This window comes from Haliotis cracherodii, unplaced genomic scaffold, assembly GCF_022045235.1.
Source record: "Haliotis cracherodii isolate W230 unplaced genomic scaffold, xgHalCrac1.p SCAF_6, whole genome shotgun sequence".
In the NCBI taxonomy this organism is placed as follows: Eukaryota; Metazoa; Mollusca; class Gastropoda; order Lepetellida; family Haliotidae; genus Haliotis; species Haliotis cracherodii.
In genome coordinates, this window is record NW_027266319.1 from 45628263 (window position 1) to 45650091 (window position 21829).

The 21829-nt window shown below is 40.5% G+C and overlaps 2 protein-coding genes across 2 annotated transcripts in view; one reads left to right on the top strand and one right to left on the bottom strand.

Moving 5' to 3' along the window:
- The window catches only part of LOC139445621 (leucine-rich repeat-containing protein 74A-like), a 582304-nt gene that overhangs the window by 111455 nt on the left and 449020 nt on the right, over positions 1 to 21829 (bottom strand). Inside the window, exon 14 of the mRNA XM_071226790.1 lies at positions 6168 to 6326. Within this exon, the coding sequence (XP_071082891.1) occupies positions 6168 to 6326 (159 nt within the window). The remainder of the gene's footprint in view (positions 1 to 6167; positions 6327 to 21829) is intronic.
- Positions 9 to 1610, top strand: LOC139445301 (uncharacterized). Its single transcript, XM_071226429.1, has 2 exons — positions 9 to 1029; positions 1126 to 1610. The coding sequence occupies exons 1-2, from the start codon at positions 207 to 209 to the stop codon at positions 1608 to 1610; spliced, it is 1308 nt and encodes a 435-aa protein (XP_071082530.1). The 5' UTR covers positions 9 to 206.

Here is a 21829-nt window from a genome sequence, read left to right on the forward strand (position 1 = left end):
ATGAAATGGCACCCTGGTTACGCCAATATGCTAGGGTCAATTACAAAGATGCAAATTATTTATGGGTAGGTTTTAGCTTTGGCTTTAGGCTCGAGTTCCAGGGAAGCCGCACGGGTCGCCTGGCACGAAACTTGCGATCAGCCACGCACCAAGACACGGCAGGCTACGTGAAACAAAAACTACAAAAGGAAGTCGACCTTGGCAGGATGGCGGGCCCCTTCAAGGACACCCCCCTAGACAACCTCCAAGTATCCCCAATAGGCCTGGTGCCCAAGAAGCAGCCAGGATATGATCAGCACCTGGGTAAGCATGCGGAGGAATTCCGTCTAATTCACCATCTATCCTATCCCAGGGGTAAATCTATAAATGACTTCATAGACACAGAGGCCTGCTCCGTCGTGTACGCCAGATTTGATGAAGCTACCCATATGGTTCAACAACTGGGAAAGGGAGCACTACTAGCAAAATTCGACATTCAGTCGGCCTTTAGAATTATACCAGTCCACCCATCCGATTTCGAGCTGCTAGGCATCAGATTCGAAGGTGAGTTCTATTTCGATAAATGCTTACGATTTGGCTGCTCCATATCTTGCGCCATATTTGAAACATTTAGTCACTTCTTGCAATGGTGCATGCAATCGCATCTTCCAAAGTGTCAGATTATGCATTACCTGGATGACTTCCTAACGGGGGGCACAGCAGGCACCAGCCACTGCTCAGACAACCTCAACGGATGCGTGAATACACTAGAACAGCTCGGGGTTCCTATTGCGCACGACAAGACGGTAGGCCCCACAACCAAACTGACATTCCTAGGGCTGGAAATCGACACCACTGCAATGCAGATCAGAATCCCAGAGTCCAAGATCAAGGAGGCAACAAGGGAAATCCAAGACATCCTGTCAACAGGTAACATAAAGGTCACAAAAAGGGCCCTTCAGTCCCTCATAGGCAAGCTTAACTTTATGTGCAGGGCTATACCAATGGCAAGGGCATTCAGCCACAGGCTAATCGATCTGCTTAGCAAAGGTAAGCAACCATTTCACCACATTAGGTTTACCAGCTGGGTCAAGGAAGACCTACAAATGTGGTAAACATTTCTTACGAGTTATAACGGCATTTCAGTGTTTCAGGACCAACTGTGTGTGGACAGCGATTTCCTCCAGCTGTTTTCAGACGCAGCGGGTGGTGCCGGCTTTGGGGCCTACATGCAGGGCAAATGGTTTAACGGCGCATGGCCACCCCAGTGGGTGACGAATGGAACCACACGGGACTTGACGCTCCTGGAGCTGTTCCCCATCACACTGGCCATCCAAATCTTGGGCAAGCAACTCGCAAACAAAAAGGTCCTCTTTTACTGCGACAACCAAGCCGTCGTAACAATAATCAACAAGCTGTCAACCAAGGCCCCCAGAGTGATGAGCCTACTCTGTCGCCTAATCCTGCAGTGCCTCCGATATAATATTATGTTTAAGGCAAAGCATGTATGTTCCACTGCTAACACTATTGCCGATGCTCTCTCGAGGTTTCAGCTCAAACGCTTCCGAGAGGCAGCACCAGCCGCGGACCAGAACCCAACACCTATCCCGTGCAACATATGGCTGATCTGAGGCAGGAAGCCGGCAGACTCCTACAACAATCTCTGTCTACAAATACATGGGCCACTTACCAAACAGGCATCAATGCCTTGCACCAGTTCCGGTCCGCACACCAGCTACAAGAGTTTGGATGGTGGGATCCAGCTACACGGCCAGGGCACGGTAGTACTTGCTCCTGAAGGGCACCAGTCCGAACCAACCGAGGATGCTATGGCTGGCACAAGGGGGGATGAGGTGGAAGGAGCTGGACACCATTCTAGATGCACAGGTCAAGGCGACACGGCGCAGCCCCAGAGCCCTCATCATTCACCTGGGCTCCAACGACCTGTGCTCGGTCAAGGGCAGCCAACTCTACCTTGACATGGTGGCATCAATCCTTCGGATACAACTCCAGCTTCCTGACACCAAGATCATCGTATCATCAATGCTGCCCAGGCGCTACTGGCACGATGCCAGGGACCCACTAAAGATCGAGGGGATGCAGAAGAATATCAACCGCCGACTGGCCAACCGAGTCAAAGAGCTCGGCGGTACAATGGTGCCACATCCCCAGATCCTGGCATCAGACAAGACATGGTACGCCTGGGAGGGCGTCCACCTCAGTGACAAAGGACTGTGTGTGTTTACGGACAATTTGTTGCATGCCCTGGCGCTTTTTTTGCGCCAGTAAGGATATTATCTCCACAGATTAGTGTTTCCTTTCAGTACATAGGCAAGCCGGGCAACAATGCTATCTCCGCGTATCGCGTGGCTGTGGGTGTGGGGTAGCACTCTGGTGCTTTGTGGAGGGGTTCTTGTGGGCTACACTACTAGTAACAAATTAACTTGCTTCCAAATTAATACTCGTGCTTAAGGCTACCTGCTTTTCAGCTTTTCAGCCGGGGAATCGTAAAATAACATACGTTGGGGTAAACAATTGCCACGTATATGGGCCCGGCGGCGGAAGTCGTCTTGTCAAGCGGTAGCTGACAGTTGGGTCCGCGGCGGGAGCCGCATAATGGTTTTGCTAATGGGGCCAGGCAGTGGGATCTGCTTTGGCCGGCTACCTGGGGCCGGGCAGCGGTAGTCTGACTTAGGCCAGCAGCGTGGAGCTGCTTTTGGCAGCTTGGGAGTTGCCAAGCAATGGTAGCGTTTAAATATGCTACCGTGGGGGCCGGACAGCGGTAGCAGTCTCAGGCCAGCAGCGCTAGCTGCAATCGCCGTTGGCCACGCGCGTGGCCATGGCAACGGTAGCATTTTGGTATACACAATTAGCAGCTAAGTGTGGCCCACTAGTACCTGCACACCCTCGGCCATTTAACCCAATCTCATCTTCTGTTTTTATTATAGGCACGGGCATCCACGGCTCGGTGGCCCGTGCCTCTCCTTGGCATATCACGGGATAAATCAAATTGGCTAGATGATCACTTTCATACCGTCATTGCATAGATATATTTGTTGCATAAGGATTTCATGTAACTGATTTTGTTCACATTTGCATGGTTGTTTTCGTTGGTGAAAAAGTTTACACATATCAATTTGGACTCATGTAAGCTTGGGGTCCAAGCTTCAAGTAATGGAGGGAAGTTGTCATAGCGACTGATTTACAACACCCATTGTCTGAAGAACATTTAATTGCAAAGGCACAATGTCTGTATATCCTCACTTAGCACATAGTGGAGTCCATATACTGTGCTCTACACAGTTGGGTACAATAGACAATACAGAAGAGTCCTGAGATGATTTGGCACTAAGAACAATGGCATACACAACTAATGGTCATGATTAAACATGGGAGATGAGAACGATGCTTCACGACCATCTAAATATATATACAAACTGACATGGTAGACTATGACGCCTCGTCAGGTCGAAGTCGAGCCTATGAATGTCACACGGTACATAGGGAGATCTGGGCTTGGCACAAGGTAGCTTCGGGGGTTGGGATGTACCGAGTAAAACAGTCAGAGCTCCACCGTCCTAGAGTCTTGATAAGGTGGTCCTCTAGACGAGCTTGAGTTGCCGTCGTGGCCGCGCCGATCCTGAAAGAGTGTCCTGAATATCCGCTGGAACTAAAACCAGCGCGACACAATATATTGCTAAGCCATCTCCGGGTATTCCTGGTAATGGCTGTAAAGGAGCTGTCCACGAAGAGGGGGTCAGTGTTACGTGCCCCACTCTGTCATCTGATCCATACGAGTTGTGTCAGGCTGCGAAAGGGGCACACCAGGTTCTTCGTAGCGAACAATGCCTTTGCAATTAAATGTCTTCGTAGCGAACAATGAAATATGTACGCCTTGACGAAAGGGGTCAGTCTTAGACACTTCAAGTCGTAAAATGCACCTGGCACGATTAGAATCGAATGTGATGTCTTCTATGCAGATGTTGGTGTCGACGTCAAAACTAGATGAGCAGTTAAACTCACCACAACGTAAAAATCCAAAGAAAGCAATGGTGCACATAGTCTCCATATTCAAGTCATTGTAAGGTCCTAGCACACCCTGTCTTAGGAGAGTGACGATCCGACAGAGAATGTCATACGTAATGGGAAGCCTCTTACTTTTGACGGGAGATTGTAACTTCTTGTATTCTCTCATTAATGTCTGGATACGGGCAAAGGCAACAGAGGCTGGGGAATCAAACACAGTATGTAATCCAGCTTGCAAGTAAGTATACCTAATACCCGCCAGGTATGTTTTCACTGTTGTATAGGCAAGCTTAAGGACCCCGAAACAGTGGGCCAGAAAGTACTGGAGATACGTCTCTTGCACTGGAGGCAGAGTGTCGGCTTCCATGGAAAACAGGTACACACGGCTATGAACTTGATGTAGCTGTCATAGCGACTGATTTACAACACCCATTGTCTGAAGAACATTTAATTGCAAAGGCTCATTACCCTGGAGCCATGACATCTATATGCCTTGAAACACTTAATTGCTGTTATTTATAAGATGCTAATCCTAATTGTTAATCCCCATTTTTGTGTACATCGACCGTCTGCCATCCTGCTGATGAAAAAACAAAATTAAAAGCATCACAAAGGAGAAAATCTTCCAAAAAGTGGCAAAATAACTATCAGAAATCTGATAGCAAACTACTACAAAAGCGACACACACAAAAATCCATCATAAAAACAAAATAATTGACAAAGTAATAAATAAACTACAAACAGACCACACAAAGTTAAAAACCTTTAAAGCACAAGGCATATATCTAATCAAAACAGGCCTACTTGGCCGCATTTTAAAAAAAAGAAGTACCGGGTACAACAAACAAGCTGCCAATAAACCCTAAAATTCTAGACCTATAAAAACACACAAACTACGCCTTTTGCAGGGCATATATTTCAAAATTCCAAATTAAGTAAGCAACCCTAAAAGTGATGGACCTGCTGCTCTTGGTTGGCAAAATGAATGCCTGCCAGGAATTACCCCCCTGAGTAGACAAGTGAAGGTGTCTATAATGTTGTTAAGTTGAGATGAGTTGTGGACAAGGTTATCAAATTGAATGAGCAGACAGAAAAAGCCACTGTAATGCAATTAGGTAGACTGGGCACTGGCCGATAGCTGAAATTGTGCGGGGGCTTATCTGAGAAAAGAATAACTATTTTGTGGACAAAATACAAAAAAGGTAAGTGTGTCTATATATATGTGTTATATAACACAAGTCTCATTGTATGCTGTTTTAGACACATTTTTGTACAGAACTCATCCATGCAAGTTTGAGCGAAGTCATGAGATCATTAAAGGCAGGACAATGTAAAGTCTGAATCTGTTGAATCGATATTGAATAAGCGAACATCAATATGTAAAGAAAATCATTCGCAAAAAGTAAATTCAGCTCCATGTTAGTAAATAGCTCCTGGAGCAACTGACCTTGTCAAACTGTTAGTGTTCAGAGGTAGTAATACCAGAACAGACAGAATACACCCAATGCTAGGTGTATTCATTATTCTACTGTCATCTTGGCACAATGCCTGAACTGGAACCTTCATGCATAATCGAGCCCCAAAACACAATTAGATCCACCTATTTTTATTGACACAAAGGCCCACGATGTCCATTAACCCAAGATTCACATCTTACTGTTTTATACCACTATTCGTTTGCTCTAATTGTTAAATTCAACTGAAATCCTGTTTCGTGTTACATTCACAGCACACCAGTTGGTCATGTGTTGCACCCATGTTCAAAGTGTGCTCAACCCGTGTGAAAATAGTGTCACATGCGTGTGTCATGCATACTCAACATGTGAAAGGGGAATGAAATACAAGGCAGTAGAAAAGCACTCCTGGTACATGGATATTCATAGTGATAAATCCACAATCCATGTTGACAGTTCACATACATATTTCTTGTAGGGTTTGAAGTTCACAAGCTGAACGAAAAAACTCAATCTTTGGACGGGATACCATTCTGGCTTTTTATCACACACAAAAATTATTAAATTTCAAAATCAACGTCATTAAGAAACTAGAACGAAAGTCCGATATGGTGTGACAAACATGTATCTAGGACAAATTTTCAGTCATCTTGTAAAAATGTTTTCATAAATGAATGATGCTGTCAAGGTGAGGTAAACATATCTTACTGATGTGAGCCTCAGCCCTGCTTCTTTCAGGCAGAATTTCATCTCATCTGCAGTCAAAACTCCAGTCTTCTCTTTGTCCTGTTGATGGAAGGCATTCTCTAAGTGGCCATGGTGTTCAGATGAGAACATGATGAACAGTTGTAGGACACTTGACAAAGCCTATAAAATGAAAAGATTCTATGAAAATGAAGGTCAAGATTTAAAATTTAATGAAAATGAGAACAACACTGAAACAAAAAACAACTATTTCTCTATCCACCTTAAATACAACATTATAAGTGCTTCAAATGTTTGAGCCTAAATGAGTATTTTGGGTTCTGCTGGCTATGAAAAGCTGTTGCATTGTCCGTATTCATGTACTGCCTGGAAGTACCAGATGTAGCTTGCTAGCATGCAGAGTGGCCTGTACTTAAATGCAGGAGAATGAAACATTTATGAACTGCGAATGGTGTGTGATTCTTGGGCTCTTGAGTTTAATCTGTGCTATCCAGACAGTACATATTGGCAACAAGGATTTTGGTGGTTGTGAGTGCATTGCATGTGCATCATGGTGAATTTGAAATTCGACGATATTGGTATTTTGGATGCCTTCGACTGATAATTTCATCAAGTTTGGGACCCCATTTGAAAAGATGGACGCATGCTTTTGAATTCTATGCTGATGGGAATGGAAAGAAGAATGGAGAGCAGTGGAAATCTTTGTTATTGCATACTGCTTGGTTGGCTGAGCAGGATATTTTCCTCACTTTGGATTTACTTTCAGCTGGTGAAAATGTATATAACCAAGTGGTGACGACTTTGAACTTGTATTTTACTCCAAGAGTGAATGTTCTGTTTGAATGTCACATGTTCAGGTCTATGTGTCAGTCTACCTCAGTTCCTCAGTTCATTATGAGACTTAGACGACAGGCAGAATCATGTGAGTTCGAGGATATTGGTGATGTTGTTGACAGAATCAGGGACCAGGTGGTTGGGAAATGTGTTACTCATCATCTCTATCTAAAGTCATTGGAGTGAGTGAGTGAGTATGGTTTTACGCCGCTTTAAGCAATATTCCAGCAATATCATGGCGGGGGACACCAGAAATGGGCTTCACACATTGTACCCATGTCGGGATTCGAACCCGGGTCTTCGGCATGATGAGCGAACGCTTTAACCTCTAGGCTACCCGACCGCCCAAAAGTCATTGGAAAGACTTACTCTGAACCAGTTGACGGATACTGCACTGATACAGACAATTGGGAGATAACTCGGGTAAGACTTGTTATAGATATGGATATAAAGACATTTGGCCAGAGATACAAAGTGTCCAGCAAGATATAATGTCTGCAACAAGTTTTGAACCTGTATGCTGTAGAAAACCTGAGGTGTCCAGACATAAGAGTTTCACAGAAAGAATGTTAGTGAAAGGAGTAGTATAGGTAATGGGGGTTCTGGACCACTTCCACTGGAGTGGGATTTATTACGTATACTGCTACTACAGGTGGCATTTTTTATGCCAAAATGATCATGCGATTCAACGATAGTCATGAGATTAAGTTAAATTGGCTCTAGCTCACCAATACCTGGGACCAATCATTGCTTTAGATGAGCCTAAATGGTAATAAAAATATTCTTCATTATTTTTATCGATAAAGCGATATTCAACATTTTTATTAAGTTCTTCGTTCATTTTACTAGGAGACCAGACTATATAACTACACTCTTCTTGTAAATTGATAAGAAACAATTGATAACCGTATTTGGTTGGTTTGACATCACTGATATAATAAAAACCTTGTGGTAATTCTCTCCATTTAATAGTTTTTTCGATCTCCATTATTATATATATTTATGTAAGCATTTGTCTAAATGTGATCAAATGATAGTAAGCAATCTATTTTTAATCTCCAACCAGTTCTTTGGTTTTGGCACGGAATAATTGAACTTCTATGAACTTTTTTTTTCTCATCCTCGCTAATACCACTGGTCTTATGAGATTTTGATCGAATATCCTGCTTCATTTCGTTGTATTTGGTGAGTTCCGACAACACTAAACGAAACTCATCCATGGATATCTTACAATCGACCATTGCTGTCGAAATATGATCCTCAATGCTGTTCAACTTTGCTTCGGGGAGTATCCGAATACTATCGTGTCTTAATGCTTTCTTTTGCAACCTACGAAAAATGAATTTTATCGCTATTCCTGCCAGTCCTGAGACTCCAGTGGCTATTTCCATGCCGAGCACGATAGGTGCGGTGATTATAGTTGATAGTAAACCCACACCGGCTACACTGAGTTCCATGCCAGCTGCTACAAGAGCGGTGTCAACTCCGTCCAGAGCATTCACGGCTCTGCGATACTTTTTATACAATCCAAGTCTCAACTCCCTATCCTTCTCTATTTGATGTTTTATGTCGCTTATTTGATGTAATCGAAATCCATCAACAGTTTCCATCTTTTCAATTGCTTCATCGAGCGCCGGATATAAACTCATAGTGTATATTACGAATATATAATAGTCTTTAATTGGTCTTGCTTAAATGTTTTGAGAGTATACCTTATCAAATGTATATTATATGGCAAGAATATCTTAGTAAGAGAAATACTACCACTTTTAATAATTTGAACCCCCTCGAGGGTTGCAACGGGCGATGCTCCAATATGAATAATACTGCAACGTTGACGCTCGTGTTTCTTGAGCCATTTAATCAATAGACCTGGTAAAATTTCGAAGGCATCTACCGGTACATCTCCGAAAAAGACTTCAATAATAAGCGTTGAAATATTAGGTATTGCACTCAAGTTAACTTTAATATCATCGAATTCAGCAACCAAATTCAAACTAACATTTTGGATTGCCGGACGACTATATAACATATGACCTTGTTTTTCTGGCAGGGGAGTGACTAACACACTTTTTTGTTTTGACGGGATATAGGCCGCGAGTACGACCCCACTATTTATTATCTTAGTTAAATTATGTCCCTTACCAATCATCACATAAGGTGGGGTAATGACGATATTCAGTAGCCACTCGATGTTTGCTTCGACCATAGTCCATTTATTCTCGCCGTTGAGAATAATATTGTACAGAGTGTTTTAAAGGAGTCTACTAATGTCGACATCGCTTAAATCTTCTAGATTTTCCGGGAATGTAACTTCTTTCCGCTTGTATACATTATCGTGTAAGTGTAAAGCGTATAACTTACCATTGGTACCGGGTTTACCGAATCCTTCTGTGTCTCCGAGATCGGAAAGCGCAATTGTATTACATTGTCTGAGCGTTCCAGGGCCTGATGCATCAACCATTATTTACAATATGGAGTGTTACACTTAAGTATCCTATATGTACAGGTTGGTGTTTTACATCTAATACAGAAATTTTGAGGTCTGAAATAATACCCTGCTATAATTTTTTATATTGTTATAACGAGAAAGATTCTGTTCTACCGCTATTGTATTTTTCATTTTTCACTGGAATAGATCTGAGCAGAGTTGAAGGACTTTCTAGTTGAATATTATCCGTCGTGCTTATTTGATCAAGATGGATGAACAACTCTTTATAGGGAACTAAATCAGGTAATTTAACCTCCTGATCTGGTAACTTGTGTATTGTGCCAATTAAGTGTGTAAATCCAAGTGTAGCTGATGGGTCCAATAAAATCATATTTGTTTCTTCATTGTCGAATTTCACTGTCCCAGTCGCCTCATTTTGTGTAAGACTAATTCCATTGGGCTTAAAAATTTCATCATTGAGTGAGCTTACGCTGTAATACCCATCAGGTATAGTAATGGATTTGCTAGTACCAAATGGGGATAATAGTACTATCCTATTATTATCTTTTGCAGCATTTATATTGGTCCACCTCGGGTAATACGTTACATCGCATAGAGCGACTTCGAGTTGTCCATCCGAGTTATCGATAGAACGAAGCAGTTGAATAGACTGACTATTTGTTATTCCCAGGAGTGTAACATACATATCAAATATACAATGATACTATATCATAACTTAAATATGGAATCAACCATTATTTATAATATGGAGTGTTACACTTAAGTATCCTATATGTACAGGTTGGTGTTTTACATCTAATACAGAAATTTTGAGGTCTGAAATAATACCCCGCTTTAATTTTTTATATTGTAATGTTAAGAAAGATTCCGTTCTACCGCTATTGTATTTTTCATCTTACACTGGAACACTTCTGAGTAGAGTTGAAGAACTTTCTTGTTGAATATTATCCGTCGTACTGATTTGATCAAGATGGATGCACAACTCTATATAGGGAACTAAATCGGGTAAATCGAGTCCCTGATCTGATGTCTTGAGTACTGTTATTTCTCCTTTCCATCCAAGTGTGTATGCTAAGTTCTCGTAAAGCTTTACATCCTTTTTTCCAGCGTTTAAAATCAGTAACCCATTCGACTCATTTTGTGTTAGACTACTTCCATTAGGCTTAAAAAATTCATCATTGAGTGAGCATACGCTGTAATACCCATCAGGTATAATGTATTTTTTACCATTTATTTCTGTCTCATTATTATAACCTCTCGCAGCATTTATATTGGTCCACCGCGGGTAATACGTTACATCACAGATAGCTACTTCGAGTTGTCCATCCGAGTTATCGATAGTATGAAGCAGTTCAATAGACTGACCATTTGTTATTCCCGGGAGTGTAACATACATATTAAATATACAACGATACTATATCATAACTTAAATATGAAATCGAGATACATTACTAATCAATCGATTATAGTAACTGCCTCTGGTGCTGAATTTTTCGTTAAATTCCCCGATATCTTTGAAAAGTAAAGGGTCACGACAACTAGCAATAAAATGGTGCACGATTGGTTTCACAATCCGATGCAATTTTGGCAGAATCAGTTTAACTTTGCCATATGGTGTGCCACAACGGGATGTGGCGTATCTCTTTATGCTCCAGGATTTGAACTGAATAAGTCTGTTATAACATTTCACGTGTACTATCAGATTAGACGTATACTTAAAGAAATTAGTGCTCCATTACTGCAGGATCGAGCGTGGAATTCCACAAATAATAATTATGATAGGTCCGCGTATGAGCGTATTTGTCAGGAATTTAATGTTTCTACGAGTAAAGATTGGTGTATTAAAGGAGCAAACCATGGTCTAGGTATTCCTTACACAGAGGACAAAAATATCCGTCAAAGAAGAAAGCGATTATGTATATAAAGAACTTAATAAACTTCATCTTAATTTTGGTAAGTTGTAAAGTACCAGCAAACTTTACGCAAGAATGTATGATCATCGTCTAAAAACCGGTGATTGGTATAAAGGCTGGGAACTTTATAGTAACGATTGGAGAGGGGATATTATGAGTTTTAAGAGTGGTTTAATTTACATTGTTACAAAATTTATACAAATGAACGATACCACAAACGCTTGGAATGAATTTCTTAATGATAAAACGGAAAATAATTTTACTAACCCAGGATTTGTAAGAGTTAATGAATCGATAAGAACTTATGTATGGGCAATTCTCGGTGCACAATCGCAAACACGAACGGGAATCATCGGTTCTGGGACGGCCCTCGATGCGCAAAAACAGTTTGTCTCAAACGTGGAGGACGCCATTAATTCACCAGTTGACATACCATCGTCTATAAAGTGTTTTCAAGATGCATTACAGTACTCTCAATCCAAAGTGGACTTCGTTTATGCGCCGGGACTATACATGTCTCCGAGTAATATGGAACTTAAGATCGGTCAAGTGATAGGCTATAATAATAAAATTGTTATCGCTACCGATCAACAAAAACCAGGTATAAATTCAGATATTAACGTTGAATTAATAACGCAAACGATCACGGGCGAAAAGGGAATAGTCAAGTCACAAACACCAACTATCGCTCAACCATCTACTGATGCACAAGTACCACCGCATATTGCGGCTAAAAATCAACAACATATCGATGAAAAAACAGGGCTTGTAGTAGGTGGAGTCGCGGCTGGTTTACTCATGATTTGGTTAAATAGTTCTTAGCGGATACGTACAACAGGCCTGCAATTGCTACGATCAGCCCCTTGACTAAGCCAAGTGGTGGTCGTAGCTAATAAATTCAATTGCCAGGAAACAACACTCCCTATTAGACCGGGAAGTGCGGCTGCGGCTTTTTCAGCGAGCTTTCCCAGTGCTGAACCTAATGCTTTTAAATGCTTTTTTATCCACTCTTTTATACCACCCCTATCACTAGGTGGTGTGGGCAGTGTACCACCACCTGTACTGCCACCGGTTAACGCGAGAGTCAAAGTCGATATAATAAATCCCAACGCGGTTAAAATACTGGCAATTGTTGTTCCCTGTTCTCTGAACAATGTTTTAATTTTATCGGCCAGTGTAGTGTCATCGTTGAGGACTCGATCGATAGTTTCTCGAATTCTACTGATTTGTGAACGAAGTGCCTCTCTATTAGCGGAAGCAGCCTCGATGCGGGCCAATCTTTTGTATTCTAAGTTACGCAGTCTTTCTGCAACGCGACGTCTACTGAATTCATCACCCGCCTGTTCAAGTTTTGTTTTCTCATAAGCTATATGCTTGTCGAGTTCGGATAGCTTGGCTGTATTATTGATGAGTTCTCCCCGCATTGTTTGCATTGCCTTGTCAAGACCTCGTAAATCCCTAATACTAAACTCCAAGGATGGTGGTACCTGTAACTGAGGATCATCAATGGTGGTCAAGATTTCTCCGAGGCCACCATCGAGGAAGCTTCTAAATTATCTGTATTATCAAGTTCATCACGCATGGTTTGAAGAACCTTAGTAGTCTTCGCGGAAAGCCGCGAGTAGTCTACAAAACCTAATTCATCACGAACAAACACGGTGCCATGTTTACCGGCTATAGTAGACAAGGCTAGGGGCTGACGAGTACTATAATGCATAAGATCAATATCCGGAGAGTCACGCAGTTGCAATATTCCTTTACTATCTATCGTAAACTTTGAATAGTCACAACCTATTGGGTTAACATAATTTTTATCTTCTTTTAAGGCATCGTAATAATCATTGACGTTTGATTGTAAAAGTTCATCGTTAAGACTACTAAACCTGGTTTCATCAGTATCTTCGATTGGATTCTGGTTATCAAAGTCATCAAATGTACTTAGATCAAAGTCATTAATATCAAAATTAGTCATTTTTATATTAAACATAGGGTATATGTTTTCAATATAACAATGTCTTCGCAATACGGACACAAGTTAAACCCACTACGTAGACATCGAGATCCATTAGAGGTCAAGGCAATTCGTCAGTCTGTTACTATAACTAATAACCCTAGTACCATCGATCAGAATCAAACGCTTCTGGTTCGCTTTCCTAATCTCGGCGCACACGATGTGTTAGTTCTGGGAACTGTCCGACTAGCATTTACGATTAGTTTGACTTCTACCGACGTTAACAGGGAGCCCGTTCAGAACATAGGTCATGCTATCGTTAAGAAAATCGCTATTAAAATTAGCGGTAATGAGGTTTTGAGTATCGACGATAGCGATGTATACTATTGTTACATGGATCTCTGGAGAACGGATAAAGAGTGAGAAAACTTACAGTACCAAGGTATTTGTAATAAGAACACATTGAGACTGCGCGTGGGCGCTGAAAATGGTGTTGATACCAACGAAAAAGATAAGGCCGTTGCCGACGCATTAGGTAACCGATTCTATGTTCCCCTAGACTTTGAATTACTAGATTCCCACATGCCTTTTTATCAAGCATCCCTAGGCAATAGTTTAGAATACGAACTCACTTTTAATGACTACGGTAGAGTAATCAGAGCTGCTGAAGATGCTAGCTATTCCATTGACAATATCTCGCTGGAGTATGATATGATAACGGATCCCGAATTAGCTAGACAAATTCGTAACCATTATTCAGGAAGTTTAGCCATTTTGTACGATCGCGTGCTGCGACATCGAAAGATCACGAGGGACAAAAAAGATACGATGTGGAATATCAATCTAAACGTCCCCACGAGGTCATTGAAGGGTATTTTAATGTTGTTCGAGGACCCCTCCGATGCATTTAAAAGAAATACCGAGAAGTTCTACAATCCCAAGATTACAAAAGTAGAATTGACTATCGAGGGCGTTCCTAATCAACTATATAGCCAAGGAATGCTAGCGTATCACCAGTGGGATGAGATTAAAAAACTTCCTTCTATAAAACGTTCCCCGGAAGTTAACGCAGTCGTGAAAGATCTGTCTCTCGGGAGTTTATCGATGGGTGAATACCTCACCACGAAGTACGCGCTATGGCTAGACATGCGAACAACGGACAATGACCAACTACACGGCAGTGGGAGGAGATTAGAAAATGCTAGCGAGGGTGCCACCATACAGATAACGAAGCTTCAGGAATCGGCTGGTAAATTAAACATATATTTGAACGTGATTATGGATGTGCAACTTAATATACAGAATGGGAGATTCGTGCAAGCAATCTATTAATAATCTTTTACCTAAAGATCCGCACTGCGCTATCATATGCGGGCAAACGGGCTGCGGAAAAACAGCTTTTATTCTAGATATTTTAGAAAGTCATTATCGGGACGTTTTCGATCATATTATTATTCTGTGCCCGACTATAAGCGTTAATAAAACGTACTTATCGAGAGATTGGGTAATGAATGACGACGGAATACACAGAGTCGATCCGGGCGATCGTTTACAAGACTGTCTCCGAGTATGTCACGAAAAATACAAAGGAGAATCAACCCTTTTCGTAATAGACGACTGCAGCGCGAGTAAAGAACTCACAAAAAAGAAAGATATGCTTTTGTATTTAGCATTCTCCGGTCGGCATACTCAGCATAGCATTTGGGTACTTACTCAAAAATACAACTCTGTCCTGAAAGATCTCAGAGAGCAGGCCAAATGGGTAGCACTCTTTCATTGCAAAGATCGAGATTCATTTGAGGAATGTTTACGCGAAAATGATGTCATTTATACCAAGCTCGAACGTGACAAAGTCAGAAAACTGTTAGTGGCAACGAAGCACTGTAAACTCGTATTAAAAACCGATCAACCAGCTGCTTATGCAATTGCTTAGCAAAATGTAGCAAAATGTAGCAAAATTATAGCAAAAATATGGCAAAAATGTAGCAAAATTATAGGAAATATAGCAAAATTACAGCAAAAATACGATAAGTTGAACATTAGCGGTTAATATGACATAAAATGTGGTTCAAAATCATCATTCTTTCACAACAGTTCATTATTACAGTATGTATTGGATATGCCATATTATATTATGTTAGACTTAAATATCTCCTTAGGTATTACATTATGGAATGTGACGAACTCATTGAACAAATGCTCCAAGAATCTGATACAGATCAAAATGTAGATAAATCTTTAGATAAACATAGAGAAAGACTCGCGGCTTTGGTAGCCGGTGGAAAATGCTCCCTCCTTGGAGTTGTGCTGGTTGTTGCTTCCATCCATAACTTCATTCCTACTATTCCATTAAAACAGCGGGCTTTTATTTCATAATCCCCCCAATTCATATTCAAATTCAAACATATTTTCAAATCCCTCTTCGCAGGCCGGCTACTGCCCCTGCTCACACAGCTCTTGTCAGGCCGGCTTGCCCCTACAAGCAGCTGCTTCCCCACGGTTGTCCAGGCCAGCTTGCCCCTGCAACCCACGGTTGTCTAGGCCGGCTTGCCCCTGCAACCAAGCTCATAAAAACATTAACCATTCTTAAGCAACAACCGAGCCAGCTCCCTATTCTTGTGCCAAATATAATAAATAATTTAGTCTACCTGTTGTTTTGTTATTTCTGCACAAAGTATTTAGATATATGAAAACAACCAATTAGACATTTGTCTCTATTTGCATATACCATTCAACCACAATGGTTTTTGTAAGAGAGTTAAAAGCTATGGCAAAGCAACGTGGTCTACGTGGATATTCTCGAATGAGAAAAGCTGAATTGATTACCTTACTCGGTTTGGAATACAACAAACCCCAGACTGTTAGAGAACTCAAAGCTCGAGCGAGAAACAGTGGGCTGAGAGGTTATTCTCGAATGAGAAAAGCTGAATTGATCGCTTTACTAGATAATAATGATGTTCAACCTAATGATGTTGATGATATTCAACATAATGATAATAATCAACAACAACAAGAATTAATATTTGTACCCACATCCGCTGGCGTTGGTAAATATCTAAGAGGTTGGAAGATGGATATTAATTTTAACATGGATGTTAACAATATTAAGCCCATCATATCGAGTAAAATTAACGAGGAGTTAGATGATTTACATAGCATAAAATACCAGCTGACGATTAAAATGTTATTGAGTAAAAGTAACACAGACGATAGTATCATGGAACTGTTCTGGGTGAACAATACCTTCCAAATGACGTGCTGGTTTTCTTGGGGAATTAGTCAGCAAAGAGCCAGAGTCACAGGAGACTAATCACAATTTTATTTACAAGAACAATTAACAATTTACAATATACTTAGAAAATAACTGAGGGTGCCACAGAGAGTCGGTACAACACTCTGGGCTGTGGGAGAGAGGTCTGCTTGGTAAGAGAGTCAAACCCCTTCTCTGCTTAAAACCTGCCTACAGTATGTATTTAACAAAAATTTGAACAATAAAAAGGAATGTGATTGGTTGATACACGATTGGTTGTGTCCTAAGCTAAATGGATGGCTAGACAGAGGGGAATACTAAATCCTGTTGGACTGGCACTAATCTTGTTGACATATTTACTGGATGCTTTGAAAGAGATTAGGGTGTCACTATAGATGAGCTTGTGTGGGGGCTAATCCTTAATGCCCTATAGACGAGCTTGTATGGGGGCTAATGCTTAAGGCACTATAGACGAGCTTGTATGTGGGCTAATCCTTAATGAGTCTTAATTGAAGTAATGTTATTCTAATATACCCCGGTAGGTGATGACAGATATACTTAAATAAAAATAGTTCCAGGTAATCTATTCCAAATCTCAAAATTCCCAAATTCTATATAAGCAACCCCTAAAGCCCCCTCTTGGGTTGCACAGACCACCCTCGCCCCTTTCGGAAAAACATTAAATGGCCTGGCAATCAAGAAGTTATAACCGAATCCGATACTATAAACGCATCATTAGATACATCAATTCAGAGGATACAGGAAACTTTAGAACGCTGGACTAATAGAGGTTCGGGTTGGGGTGTGGACAGAATCGATAGTTTATATTTAGATATAGCAAATTATATGCCCTTCAAAGGTGGATCTTATATAGATTTACCCCCGTATTATAAGAAGAAAAAAGCCATAATTAATGTAAAAAATAAATCCGATGACTGTTTAAGAATGATGATAAGATCTGCATTGTTCCCCGTAGACAAGCATCCGGATAGACCTTCGAGCTATCCCCAAAACGATGGACTCAACTTCGATGGTATAGACGAACCTACGCCAATATCACAAATTGATCAGGTGGAAAAGCAAAATAATTTAGCTATAAATGTTTTCGGACATTCTTCTAAAGGAATTGTTGTACACAGGATAAGCTCCGCTCCAGAACATATCCCCAGAATCAATTCATTTTTGATCAAAAAAGATGGTAAATATCATTATACGTGGATAAAGAGTTTAAACAGGCTATTATACGATCAAACAAAACATAAGGAAAAGAAATATTTCTGCGAAAGATGCCTACATGGGTACAGCAGACAAGATCTATTAGAAGAGCATAAAGAAGACTGCAGAGGTGTTGGACAGACCTCTATCAGGATCGATATGCCTAAAGAGGGAAAAAATATATTAAAATTTGAACATTATTGTAATCAAATGCCAGTACCATACGTAATTTACGCCGACTTCGAAGCGCTTATCAAGCCCATAGAAAATACCAAACGCAATACTGATAGTAGTTTTACGTACAAAACTCAAGAACATATTCCTTGTGGGTTTGGATATATAGTTGTAAGGTATGATGGGAAAACAAACACTCCCGTGATTTACAGAGGTCCCGATGCAGCGGGAAAGTTCCTAGAATATCTACAAAATGAAGAGAGAATAATCAGGGAAAAATTATCGTGTAAGAAACCCATGTGTATGACGAGGGATGATTGGAGGGCCCACAAGAAGTCAACGAGTTGTCATGTTTGTAATAAACCCCTGGATGGGGATTCCGTAAGAGATCATTGTCACGTCACGGGTACTTATCGGGAAGCCGCGCATAACGAGTGTAACTTGAAACTAAAAATGAATGCTCAAACAATACCCATCCCCGTTGTGTTTCATAACCTTAGGGGATACGATTCACATCTCATTATGCAAGCTATCTCAAAGACTGACGGCGGTTTAACGTGCATTCCTAATAATATGGAAAAATACATATTCTCGTTGACTAAACCTATACATTATAGGGACAAGGATGGGAAATCTAGAATAAAACAAAGTAATGGGCTTAGATTCATAGACTCTGTACAGTTTCTGTTATCTTCCCTGGACAATTTAGCTAATGCGAACAATCCCGATGACTTCGCGATAACAAATCAATATACCGATAAGATAACTCGTCATTTGTTGCTGAGAAAAGGTGTATATCCTTACGAATATATGGATGATTGGTCTAGATTCGAAGAAACTGAATTACCACCCCTCGAATCATTCTATAGTAACTTAACAGAATCTAAAAAAAAAGATGCCAATTATGAACACGTTCTGACGGTCTGGGATAAATTAGGTTGTAATAATTTAGGCCATTATCATGATCTGTACTTAAAAACCGATGTACTGTTGCTCGCCGATATATTCGAGATATTTAGAAAGACGTGTTTAAAACAATACGGCTTGGACCCGGCATGGTACTATTCCAGTCCCGGACTATCGTTGGATGCATTGTTGAAGAAGACCGGTGTAGAACTAAAACTACTCACCGATTACGATATGTACTTGTTTATTGAGAAAGGATTAAGAGGTGGTATATCGATGGAAGCGAAAAGGTATTCTAAGGCTAATAATAAATTTGTGGAAGGATACGATCCGAGTAAACCACACACGCATATATTATATCTCGACGCTAACAATTTGTACGGATGGGCTATGAGTCAACCTTTACCCACGGGTGGTTTTGAGTGGGTCAATGATATCGATAATATCAATGAGAATGATATCCAGAATAATGATGCGAATAAAGGGTACATACTAGAAGTTGACTTGGAATATCCAAGTTCGTTACTTAAAGGCCATAACAGTTATCCGCTAGCTCCCGAAAGGTTAATGGTTAATAAAAATTGGATGTCGGAATATCAACGCTCCTTGATGGGTAATACAAGGTTAGCTAACGTAGAAAAACTCGTACCAAATTTGATGGATAAGACACAATATATAGTTCACTACCGAAATCTCCAGTTATATCTATCGTAAGGTATGAAACTTAAGAAAATACACAGAGTTCTTAAGTTTGATCAAAGCCCTTGGATGGAGCCCTATATAAGGCTGAACACAGATTTAAGAAAGATAGCTACAAGCGATTTCGAAAAGAATCTATATAAGCTCATGAATAACTCGGTATTTGCTAAAACTATGGAGAATCTAAGGAAGCGTGTTGATGTTAAATTAGTCAGATCTAATGAGGAAGAAAGACTCAGGAAACTTATAGCCAGTCCGGCTTTTAACAGAAGCAAGATATTCGATAACGACTTAGCCGCGTTGCATATGCAGAAGAGTAATATCAAATTCAACAGACCGGTGTACGTTGGTATGAGTATTCTTGACTTGTCAAAACACTTAATGTATGACTTTTATTAGAACGAACTTAAGAAGCAATACGGTGATAGATGTGAGGTGTTATATACCGACACAGATTCTTTGTTGATGGAAATACAAACCGAGGATGTGTATAAAGATATGGCAGAAAAAATAGATATGTACGACACGAGCAATTACCCAAAAGATAATCCACTGCACAGCGTAGTAAATAAAAAGGTGTTAGGTAAGACGAAGGATGAATGTGCTGGGACCTCTATAGCGGAGTATGTAGGATTAAGACCTAAGATGTATTCTATAAAAAAGTTCGATAATGGGGAGATAAGAAAAGCTAAGGGTGTTAAGAAGTATGTGGTAAAAAAGCATATCAAACACGAACAGTATAAAGAATCATTATTCAACTGTAGAACATTCAAACACGAGATGAACTCTTTAAGAAGTTACGATCATAGGATATATGGATTAAGAATGAATGAGACATCATTATCCCCCTTAGATACAAAGAGATGGATTGATAATGATGGTGTAACTACCTATGCTTATGGTTATGGTGGTAATACCGTACCGTCGGGAACTATGAACAACTCTTCTCGTACAAATACCCTACCCGGTCCATCTTGAAGATAATAAAGAATAGGCTCTCCTTCTTTCGTAACCAATTGACTAATGTTATACGTCTTAAGGGACCATATGGGATCGGTTGCGCGACGTAGGCCTCCCTCGAGTTCACCGGGCTGGTATAAATATCTTACCCTTACTCTATCCTGAAGTTTTCGTTCTTTGCCTCTCCTCGGTGCTGAAGATTCAGAAGTCACGGATTTCATTTTAATCGCATCGGATGGTTTCTTCCCTATTAATCTCGTTACTTCATTATTCAGCGCTGATACAACGGCTGATAATCGTGTCACCCATTCGGTTGATCTTAATCGTTCGGATTTCATTTCGATCCCATACTGATAGCCAAACAAACGTTCCGCTAATGTCCTGTTAAATCTTTCTATGATAGCTTGAATGCGGTGGGCCTCTTTTTCACCACTCCTGATTTCGACATTGTGCTTTGTTAACAGTTTAGTTACCGATCCCATAAACTTGCGACCAGGATCTACTTGAAATAGCTTAGGCCATTTTAGCGGTCTACGTTTATATATGCGACTCAATGCATTAGCTACTTCTGTTGAATCTTTCGAGGTTAATGGCTCTGCCTCTTTGTATCGACTAGCCACATCCACTAATGTTAAAGCGTATTTATACGTTTTGTGTTTTACCTTATCGTGGGGAAGAAACAAGAGGTCAGCCTGATGAACTTCATTCGTTGTAAAAATATCAAACTTCTTCCTCGGTATATAACGCGGTGCCGGTAAATATATTTGCCATAACGCTTGTTTCTTTAACCAATCCTTGGCTACATCTTTAGATACCTTAGCCGCGGTGGCTAATTTTTTTATTGCTCTATCATGGTACAACATTTATACTAAGTTATCTTATAATAATTAGATCTACATCAAGTGCTTTTATGAGTTATCATGGTGTAATATTTATACACCATTTCATATAATTATAGTTTAGCAAGTAATAATTATCATCAGGTAAAATGCATATATAAAATATCAGTAGTTTCAGTTATAGCTTTTTAGATGGTTGCTAGCCTAAGGTATCAAGATCCCATCTCCCAGACAAAGGATATTTATTTAAGTATATCTGTCATCACCTACCGGGGTATATTAGAATAACATTAATTCAATTAAGACTCATATGGGATTAGCCCCCATACAAGCTCGTCTATAGTGCATTAAGGATTAGCCCCCCTACAAGCTCGTCTATAGTGCATTAAGGATTAGCCCCCACACAAGCTCATCTATAGTGACACCCTAATCTCTTTCAAAGCATCCAGTAAATATGTCAACAAGATTAGTG